We start from the raw sequence: 10,790 nt of genomic DNA on the forward strand, positions 1-10,790 counted from the left end.
ATACGGCCTCTGATTTGATCATAATCGGTCAAGCCGTTCTCGACTTATGGCCGATTTTCGATGAAAAATTGCGCCTGCAATATTGGTTTATCCGCTTGTCGGAAAACAAAATTTCATTATCTTTTTTTTCGTTTTCTTAATTTTTCTTATTTTCTTTTTTTTTCTAATTAATTAAATTTATCTAGCAGCTATAAGGAGCTGTGATCGTTTTAAGTTTAATCTCCTTGAGATGGTTATTGGTTAGTCCTCTTAAATTTTAACCAACAACATCCAAATACATAAAAAAAAAATCCCAAAAGTACATCGTAACAGTTTTATTTGAAAATTTGTTTAAGATAAGCTTTCGGGGACTCAAACACGCACAACAACGGTTGCTGGGAAAATCTGTGACTGATTTGGAGAATCTGTGGCGGATGTGGATGGCTGTAGGTGCACAAATAAACAGACACATTACACTAACAGGGCTTTGGAGTAATAAAAAGTAATAGCTACTCGTGCACATCAGGAAGATGCTCGTACAATAAACGATGCCAGGAGACGCGCATCGAAAATGGCACTGAAGCACACAATTCTGCCATACATACACACACCAGCAGGTGAAGGAAGTAGGTAGGTAGGTATCCTGAATTGTCTGGGAGTGAAGTGGAATTTTTCAACGAGGCAAATCCAATTGACGAAATACCTAGCGGCCAAATCGAGCTGACTAGAGATGTTAGTATAATATGTAGAAGGAGTCAATTCGATGAAGCATCCGTTCCCGGAAGGTTCCCGCCGAGATTTCGGGTAAATACGTGAGACAGGTGCAAAACACTAGAGTTTGGGGAGGGGGATGATGGGAAAAGTTGCAAAATATTTAAATGGATTTGAAAATCACACCCCCATCCCCTACCGCCACTTTTGGGGGGAAAATGGAAACAAGACTCACCATAAACTTCTTATGTTCACACCCTTGTTAGATTCATGTTTCATTCGTCGTCCCCCACACACCCCCATCCACACCCCCGGAAAAGGCCCCACTTTCCCCGGGAGTTATCAAACAACACGATGTGCCTCATTCACTTTGTTATCAGTTCAACTTCCATTTATTGTGGCATCTAGAGAATCATGTTATCCCTCCACTTGTGAAGGAGGAACACTCCGGGAAAATCCACTAATAATTGAGTTTGAACTTAAAGCTCTCTTTCTGACACAACCCAAAAACCCACCCACCCCCCTCGCCACTCTCACTCGGCAACGGCATGTGCACGAAGATATGCGGGGATGCCAAGAGATCAGTATCGAATAAAAGTTATAATCTCTTTGCTGAGGATGCGGCAAAAGGAGCAAAAAAAATATTGTCAGCCAGTTTTATCGATAAACTCCTCACACGATTTTACGAGAAATTGAAACAAATATATTTTCAACTTTGACCCCAAAACTTTCGTCTCTTCCCGTATAGTATATGTAGCATCCTACCCCAATTGCACGAAACGATATAAAAGTTAAAATTGAAGCTGTAGAAGATTCTCAAACACTTTCGCACTCAGCAAGAATGTTGGAAGATGTTTTAGGATTTTTCTTGTAGTATAAAATTGTTGCATTGCTTGCATTGTATTGTTGTTGTTTTAACAAGATTTAGGGTTTTTGTGAGGGGCACAGAATCCACGGAATAAAAAATCTTGGAAAAGATTAGCGAAGGTTTATAACGTTTAGTTTTTAATTTAAAGGTATTAGTAAAAATTAGAAACAACAGTGGAGGCGCCGGGTCATTATAATTTTTATTCAAGAATTAGATGGGTTTTAAAATTACGAATTAGATAGGGGCGTATCCGGAAATCTTTTCTAGTGGATTTGCTTTATGTAAGCGCAGAAAAACTCGGAAACGCAGCCAAAGGAAAGCCACTCCTATAGCGACGTTTCATCAAATATATTGAGATCTTCAGGCTAAGCCTTTTTCTTCACAAATTTTCAACAGCCGTTAATGGATTTTTCATTGCTTTAGTAATAATTTATTCATTTAATTCTAGCAATGTTAAAAATAAATTTAAAAAAAAAATTTAGGAATCGATTTGTTTAATGAGTGATTTTACTTAAATCGTATTAACAGCAGGTTTGGTTTATAAAACTCTAACGTTTGACATTCCATTCCTAACGATTGATAGTTTACATTTCTTTTGATGTTTTTGTTCTAAAGTTTAACGTACTTTTTTGACAATTATTTTATCGGTTGATGTAATTTCTTACAAAGTTTGTCAATGTTTTTCTGACGTTTATTTATGATGCTTAACATTTTTTTGACGGCTGATGTTTCTGTTCAAACGATTCTTCTTCTACTATACCTAGACTATTCAAATATTCAGCGTACTGTATAACTTTTTTAATATTTGACGTTTCATTTCTCGTTTGATGTTTAATTTTAACGTTAAACGCTTTATTTTAACTTTTGAAGTTTCTTTTCTAGTGTTTGACACTCTTTCTAGCTTTTGAAGTTTTTTTTACTTTTGACATTTTTTTTAACATTTGACGTTTATTCTAACAGCAAACTGTTTCGTTTTTATGATGTTTCTCTTTTAACGTTCGAAAATACCCTTTCAATATTTTTTTAATGTAATTTTTAGCCTTTTTCCTTGGAAAAAAATCTGATGAAATAATATAAAAAATTAAAAATCAACCAGGGTACGCCACTGGAATTACGAAATAATTTTATAAAAAAAAGAATGGAAAAACGAAAAATTTTCTTTAAATAAAAATAAAAAAAAAACATTTATTTTTATTATTAAAAAAGAATATTTAATTCAAAATTAATTTGTTTCTTTACAATTAAGAAAAAAGCTTTTTAAAAAAAATCAATGATTAGATTCTTTGCTGTTGTCAAGATTAGTGTTCTGTGATAGATCCATTTCATCTTCATCCTCCTCCGCTGCTTCTGTTTCGTAAACCTTAATTTTCTTCCCATTTTCCGAGAGGATTGACGTGACTTTCCTATTCCCGGACACGGCAATTATATCCCAATCGCATCCATCGATTACTTTGACATAGTTCACATCCAGGAGGTTGTAGAGATTCATCACATTCCCCGCTGCTGTGAGATCTATGAATTCCGACACATCCACTGGGGAGGCTTTCTGCCTGAGAATAGCCACGGGCATTTGGACGAAGCATCCACCGCACTCGGAGTCCGTGCGATTGTTCAGGAGGAGCGAGAGGATGTTTTCGTTGTAGAATTGCAAATGCCTGAAGGAGAGATCCCCAAATTGGCCGTATTTTGACTCAAAGTAGGGTTTCGTTTGAAATTCCAACCGGAGGCATTTGATGGAGTGACCCCGATTGGCTTCCAAGAAGATGAGAAGATTCTCCGAGACGAGGAAAGCAAAGAGATCGCCCGTTGAGTCTGATAGGCTGATGTGGGTACTGTGGACGGGATTGTCCATATTCTCTGCCAGCTGAATGACATTTCTCAGCTTGTAGTTTTGCCCAATAACAGATTCCGGCTGCCGGAAGACACGATCAATGCCCTGACGGAGTTTATTGTGAATCTGCACGAGGGAGGCCTTCTTGTCGTGCTTGTAGATGGCCTCGCAATCCTTTAGCGCTGGGTTCTCTTCCAGGAATTTCGCCCACTGAGACATTGGACACTTCTTGGGCAGAACAATCAATTCTTTGTCTTCCAGGTACTGCCCAACACGCTCAAGATTGAATTTCCTCTCACTCTGAACATCTTCCGCATCTTCCTCACTGTCCAGATTACTCAGGAATTCCGCAAGGTAATTTATCTCTTGCTGAGTGATTGAGGCAACATCATCTGGGACAGTTTCATCCATAAGACGAATGATGACGACATAGAGCCAGCGGAAGAAGATTTTGTAGTCCCTCGTGGATTGATCAATGGTTTGCTGGAGCTCAAAAGCCTTCATCATGAATTGCCCAGCCAGGTGACAAACTTCCGTGACGGCATTCTCCATCACAAGTCCCCCAAAGTGATACTTATCCCGACTCATGCCACGAATACTGTTCAAATGGTAGCAGACAACCATGATGGCGGTGTCCAGGGGCTGAACTAGAAGCTTCTGAATTGTCGAGTAGCTCATCTCAATGGAATTTCCGAGTTTCTTGAGTCCCTTCTCGGTCAGCTCACGTCTCAGGAAGCTCTCAAGTGTCGGCGTGGGAGTCCCCAGGACGAGAAGTTCCAGGAAATCCGCTGAAACTGATCCCCGTGGGCAGAGATTGGCGTATCCGGTGAGTTTATTGTCCATCTCAAGCAGCACCGTCTCCCAGGCTTCCGTAATACCCATTAGAACGTCATCAATGTACGACATTGTGGTGAGAATTTGCCCGTGCTTCGTAGCAACACGCAGGAGGGAGTCCAGGAGCAATGGAAGCGTGCTATTCTCGAAGATCATCACATGCAGTGCCTCCCGAGTGGCCACAGTAACGTGCAGGAAGCCAAAATCTGCACTAACTCGCGAATCAATCACCCTAAATTCCCCCTTAATGTGCTTTGCCAGCTGAACACTCCCACACGGGAGCATCCCAAACACGGACATGTGCACAGATCCCGTCCGGAGGCCAACAATGAGGAAATTCAGTGAGGTTTTTGCTTCCGTTCTACTGACATATTCCTTCTTCTTGCTCGTCGGTGTGACACTGCTCAAACTCGGGAGACGTGGGAGGAAGACAGAATCATCATCTGGCTCCACTTCCAAGTCTGGATCACTTCCGGATGGTGCCTTTTGATGTTGCTGCGTCCAGCACATTGAAACAATATCTCCATCCAGGTGAAAACTATGAATCTCCTCCTTATTCTCCACGTCCAAGAGAACAACTTTGCCAGTGCTGTAGCCTGGAAAAAAAATCCTCAAATCAACATATTGCTGGAAAATAAAGAAAAATAACTTCCGGAACAAACCTATAGCGATGATTTTCTCATCCGGACACCAACAAATTCCTCGGACTTTCGATGAATCCCCGAGAGATGGATGAGTCCAGATATTCTGCCAGTTAAGACGATGAATGAGGACTTCGTCTGTAAGTAGAAAATCTCATGAATTTCCCAAGAGAAGGTGGAAAAATCAAAAGAAAACTCACTGTTTTGACTCAAAGCAATGAGATCCATTTTATTGTTCCATTCCATCAAATCAATTTTGTATCTCACATTTTTCGTGAAAATCTGCTTTATGGATGTTGAATAAGACATTTTGACTTGGAAGCTAGTTGGAAAATGCCTGAGAAAATGGGAAAAACTGCACTTGAAAGACACAAAATGTTGCAAAAAGTTTGTTTATATTTTCTTCCTGACAATTGATATGATTTTAGCCGGCATATCAAGACTTTGTTAGGTTTTATGAAAATCTGTGAGCAAGACAGAAAGAGACTATGTCATGCAATCTCGTGTCTTCTCGCTCTTATCTATAGGAATTTCTCATGCAATTTTTGGCGGCCAACGGGTTTTTGTGTTTCCCGCCAATTTCTTTCTCTTTCAGTTTGCAACATAATAAGAAGGTGGCGCGAAAGGTTTTCGGCGGGGAAATTCAAAAATCCAACGATTTTCTTAAAACGTTGCAATTAAATTCTCATTAATAAAAAAAATCCTACATTTTATTTGGAAAGAAGATCAACAATTTCTTCATAGTTTTTGCCTTTTGTCTCGGGAAGAACAATTGCCACGAATAAAACTTCGAAGAAGCAACACGCTGCAAAGAAGAAAATACATCCATGGAGTCCAAGAAGTTGGATGCAGTAGCCGAAATATTTAACAAGCAGGAAGGAGATTGTCCAAGAAATAGATGCACCCATACTGACGACAATTCCACGTAGTTTTGTGGGAAGGAGTTCAGCCATGATGGGGTATGGAAGAGCCACAACACCCACAGCAGAGACGAGCATTACACCGGAAAGGGACACAACGGGGACCCACTCGAATCCCTCGAGATTGTGCCCCTTGGCTACTAGGAGAACGTACACTCCCATCACAGTGTGGAAGATACCCGTGGCTAGGGCAGATCCCATCAGAAGGATGCGTCGTCCAGCACGATCCACAAGAACGTAGGAACCACAACTGCCCACAACCTGGATGCCTCCTACAATGATGGCAGCAATGTTTGGGGAGAAGCTGGAACCGGCATCGTGGAAGATATCAGCTGCGTAGTTGATAAGGGTAAAGGTACCACAGAAGCAGGCCAGGACAATCAGTGTGAAGCTGATAATGATGGCGATTCTGGTGGATTTTGTAGCTAAAAAGCAAATTTTCTTAATTAATATTGTCGGGAAAAAATGAAAGAAACTTCCTTACCAAAATCCTTCGAGGAGACTTTCTGATCTTCGGTGTTTAAGGAAGAAAAATCATAAATCTTCTGTAAGTTTGCAAATTCCCTGAGATACTTATCGGGCATTTCATCGGTAGCCTTGCGGTAGCCTCTGTAGAAGCGGAAGGATACCTCAGCTTCAGTCTTTCGTTTCCGCATCAGGAGATACTGTGGGGTCTCGGGGAGGAATTGGAAGAGAATGAGGAAGACAATGAGGATTGTAATGGGAATGAGGGGAGCCACAAAGAAATCCAAATAGCCACAGATGGCTAGTCCAACGAGGATACCAAAGTTCACAATGAGAATCAAACAAGCTCCAAGAGTTCCGCGGATGCTATCTTCGGCAATTTCAGTCACAAAGAGGGGCACAAGGACGAATACCCCACCACCACCGAAACCACCGAGGAAACGCGACACGTAGAGGTACTCAACGTCCAGAGCGATGAGGATCAGCAGGTAGGAGGCAATCTGAGGTAGGGCTACCAAGTACAGTGACCACTTCCGGCCAAAATAGTCACCCATCCAGCCGAAAAAGATCGTCCCAACGAGTCCTCCTACGCACATGATGGAGTTGATCCATGATCCTTCCTCCTCTGTAATGGGTCCACTCAGCAGAGGAGAAGTGTCTGATTGCAGCAGAGGGATTGAAGGGGATGCCCATCCGATCGTGATGCCATAGATAATTCCCGCGCAATTGGCTTCAAGGAAGATTGAGGAAATGATAAGCACTCAAATAACTCTTATAAGCACTACACGATCACTGATCGCGATCTTCAAAAAATAAAAGAAAAATTACCACAGAAACAGGCGTAGAACTGGTAGAAGAGATTCCAAGTCATTGCCGCAGGAAAGTCGGAGGAGAAATAAAGTAGAGCCAACATCTTTTGGATTAATTGCGATGCACTTGATGGGTGTATAATACTTTATCTCATCAACGTTTTAGCCACTTAATCCCCAATCTTTGGAGATTTACAGGAGGAAAAAAATACGCGTGGCGCGATCGTCGGTGAACGAATAAATTTCATGTGAGATTTTGAGTTTTCTTTCACCTCCTCCATCAACGCCAAAAATGTGATTCAAACAGACGCTGTTCAAACATCACTAAATCTATAGATACGCGAGAACAAAAAGGTGGATGTCTTGAGATGATTTCTGCTTTTGTCTCCCCACACACCAGACAACTATATTGGTATCACTTGGCGCGTTTAGGACGTGATTTAGGACCCTCACACTCTCTGTGGGTCATCTTCGTATCCAATGAGATAAGACGCGATCACTTCTCCAGCAGAGGAAATTCACATGCATCGCTGATAAGGTGGCCCCTAAACCTCTATTCTCATTATAGCAGAGAGACTAATACGTTCAAGATCAACCCCAAAGAAACATCTTAATCGCAAACTTGGAAGTTTAGGAGATAAGATGAATAAAATTTGAAGATCATCGACAAGATCTTGCAGAAATTACATAAAAAATGAATTAAGATGAATTGAGATCAAAATCTACACGATCGTACAGAATGAAATTCTGAAATGATTCAGTTGTAGATTTTAGGATACTTCTAAGGCACTACGTGATACAAACAATGAAGTAATTCATGATAATTGTACGAGTTCCTGGCTGATAAGAAAATAAACCTCGAACGTCTCGAATGCACGTCATAAACCTAAATTATTCGTATTTTAACTGAAGATATTTAGCCTTGATATAATTCAACAAATTGCTAAAGGATAAAATAATTCTAACACGAAAGAATCACAGATAAAACGTGATAAGAAATTCATTGATATTCCCAAGTCCCTTTAAGTAAATCCAAGTCTTGTAGTATCTTAATCTTTCGTACCACTTTAAAGCGGATTTTGGGAGCAAAAAATCCAGACTGTGTGCATACCTCTAAGTTCTTTTTAAACAAGAACGCCAGAGATATGAATCATTTTGCCTCACAAATTTTTTGAGAATTAGGTATTTGAAGAAACGTGATCACAGAGAGAAAAATATTTTTTTGGCAAATTCTCTGTTAGAATTTTATTCAAAAAGAAGAATTTAATAAATAAGAGAAGTTTTTTTTTCAATATTCAAAGATTTTATTGATGTATTTTCTTTCATAAAATTGTATTACGAGGTGAATTGTCGCTTCGTTCCAGTTTACCTCGCCCCGCTTCGAAGGGATTTGTTGCGCTTCGCGCAAATTTTAGGAGCAGAAGAGAATTGTGATTGCCGCCAGTATGGCAGACCGATTAGCATGAATGGGCCCAGGGCACTATATTATGTATGTCCGTAAACATGCAGTTAACCCTTTGCGGACTATTGGGTTGTTTTCGTTTAATTTAATTTTTCATATGAGTGCATGACACCCAATTATCTCTTCAGGGCAACATTGTATGGCGGCCCGATTAGCATGAATGGGCCCAGGGCACTATATTATGTATGTCCGTAAACATGCAGTTAACCCTTTGCGGACTATTGGGTTGTTTTCGTTTAATTTAATTTTTCATATGAGTGCATGACACCCAATTATCTCTTCAGGGCAACATTGTATGGCGGCCCGATTAGCATGAATGGGCCCAGGGCACTATATTATGTATGTCCGTAAACATGCAGTTAACCCCTTGCGGACTATTGGGTTGTTTTCGTTTAATTTAATTTTCATATGAGTGCATGACACCCAATTATCTCTTCAGGGCAACATTGTATGGCGGCCCGATTAGCATGAATGGGCCCAGGGCACTATATTATGTATGTCCGTAAACATGCAGTTAACCCTTTGCGGACTATTGGGTTGTTTTCGTTTAATTTAATTTTCATATGAGTGCATGACACCCAATTATCTCTTCAGGGCAACATTGTATGGCGGCCCGATTAGCATGAATGGGCCCAGGGCACTATATTATGTATGTCCGTAAACATGCAGTTAACCCTTTGCGGACTATTGGGTTGTTTTCGTTTAATTTAATTTTCATATGAGTGCATGACACCCAATTATCTCTTCAGGGCAACATTGTATGGCGGCCCGATTAGCATGAATGGGCCCAGGGCACTATATTATGTATGTCCGTAAACATGCAGTTAACCCTTTGCGGACTATTGGATTTAATTTTCATATGAGTGCATGACACCCAATTATCTCTTCAGGGCAACATTGTATGGCGGCCCGATTAGCATGAATGGGCCCAGGGCACTATATTATGTATGTCCGTAAACATGCAGTTAACCCTTTGCGGACTATTGGGTTGTTTTCGTTTAATTTAATTTTCATATGAGTGCATGACACCCAATTATCTCTTCAGGGCAACATTGTATGGGGGCCCGATTAGCATGAATGGGCCCAGGGCACTATATTATGTATGTCCGTAAACATGCAGTTAACCCTTTGCGGACTATTGGGTTGTTTTCGTTTAATTTAATTTTCATATGAGTGCATGACACCCAATTATCTCTTCAGGGCAACATTGTATGGCGGCCCGATTAGCATGAATGGGCCCAGGGCACTATATTATGTATGTCCGTAAACATGCAGTTAACCCTTTGCGGACTATTGGGTTGTTTTCGTTTAATTTAATTTTCATATGAGTGCATGACACCCAATTATCTCTTCAGGGCAACATTGTATGGCGGCCCGATTAGCATGAATGGGCCCAGGGCACTATGGCGCAATTTATATTTAATCATTATTATTAAGTAAAAATTTCTCTTTTCACTGCTTACAATATTTCTCGAAAATTCTATAATTTTTCTTCAAAAAAGTCTCTAAATATGAATTTTTAATCATTTTTTGCTTATGGCTGTTCAATAAGTCAATAAAAGCTCATTTGACCTAAACAGTTTACGGAGTTTACTTAATTTGTGAAAAAAGTCTGTATGGACGGTTAACTACCACATGGCAATGAAGTTAATAAGCTAATGAAGATCATCAAACACTCCTATCTATTAAAACTTTTCTAATTCTTAAAGATTGTGATGAGTTCAAAAGAGAAGAATATTTTTAAAAAAAATTAATAAACGAAAGAATAATTTTGGTAGATAACTTTACTCTATTTTTTACCAATTAAAAACAATTTTAAATTTCCAAATATATTTTTTAAAAAAAATACCCAAAATATATTCCTAAAAATTGCCCGAACTTCCCCTATTATGTAGATAGATAAGCTCTATGAAAAAAAGCTTCAAATATCAAAAGCACAAACCGAAGCAAAGCTTCGAAAAAGCTTTTCCAAGGAAATATTATTCTCTCTTATCTTTCTCAAAGCTTGGCGGGAAATTCATTCATTTGAAAATAATTCATTATTGAAAATGAAAGTTTGTCTTTGAGATGGACAAAAGGTATAAAGATTTCTCTTTTAGAGAACAAAAAACAGAGATTCTCAACAGGATCAAAGGGAAAGTTTTGTGTGATTTTGATTGTGAGGGAGGAAGTATATAATTTGTAGTTTGCAATATGCTTGAAAGATTTTCCGCAAAACCTTTCGTGGAACTTCTAACAAAACTTGAAATTCAGTAGCGCGTGTGCTCTTG

General features: G+C 39.6%; 2 protein-coding genes across 2 annotated transcripts; both read right to left on the minus strand.

The window, feature by feature from the left end:
• Positions 1 to 2,742: 2,742 nt before the first annotated feature.
• On the minus strand, positions 2,743 to 5,359 carry LOC129790977 (anaphase-promoting complex subunit 4). Its single transcript, XM_055828837.1, has 3 exons — positions 5,065 to 5,359; positions 4,886 to 5,002; positions 2,743 to 4,819 (listed from the first exon to the last, which is right to left on the minus strand). Exons 1-3 carry the CDS (start codon positions 5,171 to 5,173, stop codon positions 2,826 to 2,828), a joined length of 2,220 nt encoding a protein of 739 aa, XP_055684812.1. The 5' UTR covers positions 5,174 to 5,359; the 3' UTR covers positions 2,743 to 2,825.
• A 199-nt stretch (positions 5,360 to 5,558) lies between these two features.
• LOC129790978 (facilitated trehalose transporter Tret1-like) lies at positions 5,559 to 7,522 on the minus strand. Its single transcript, XM_055828839.1, has 3 exons — positions 7,078 to 7,522; positions 6,269 to 6,979; positions 5,559 to 6,209 (listed from the first exon to the last, which is right to left on the minus strand). Exons 1-3 carry the CDS (start codon positions 7,160 to 7,162, stop codon positions 5,575 to 5,577), a joined length of 1,431 nt encoding a protein of 476 aa, XP_055684814.1. The 5' UTR covers positions 7,163 to 7,522; the 3' UTR covers positions 5,559 to 5,574.
• Positions 7,523 to 10,790: the final 3,268 nt, after the last annotated feature.

This window comes from Lutzomyia longipalpis, chromosome 2 (genome assembly GCF_024334085.1).
Source record: "Lutzomyia longipalpis isolate SR_M1_2022 chromosome 2, ASM2433408v1".
NCBI classification, from domain to species: domain Eukaryota; kingdom Metazoa; phylum Arthropoda; class Insecta; order Diptera; family Psychodidae; genus Lutzomyia; species Lutzomyia longipalpis.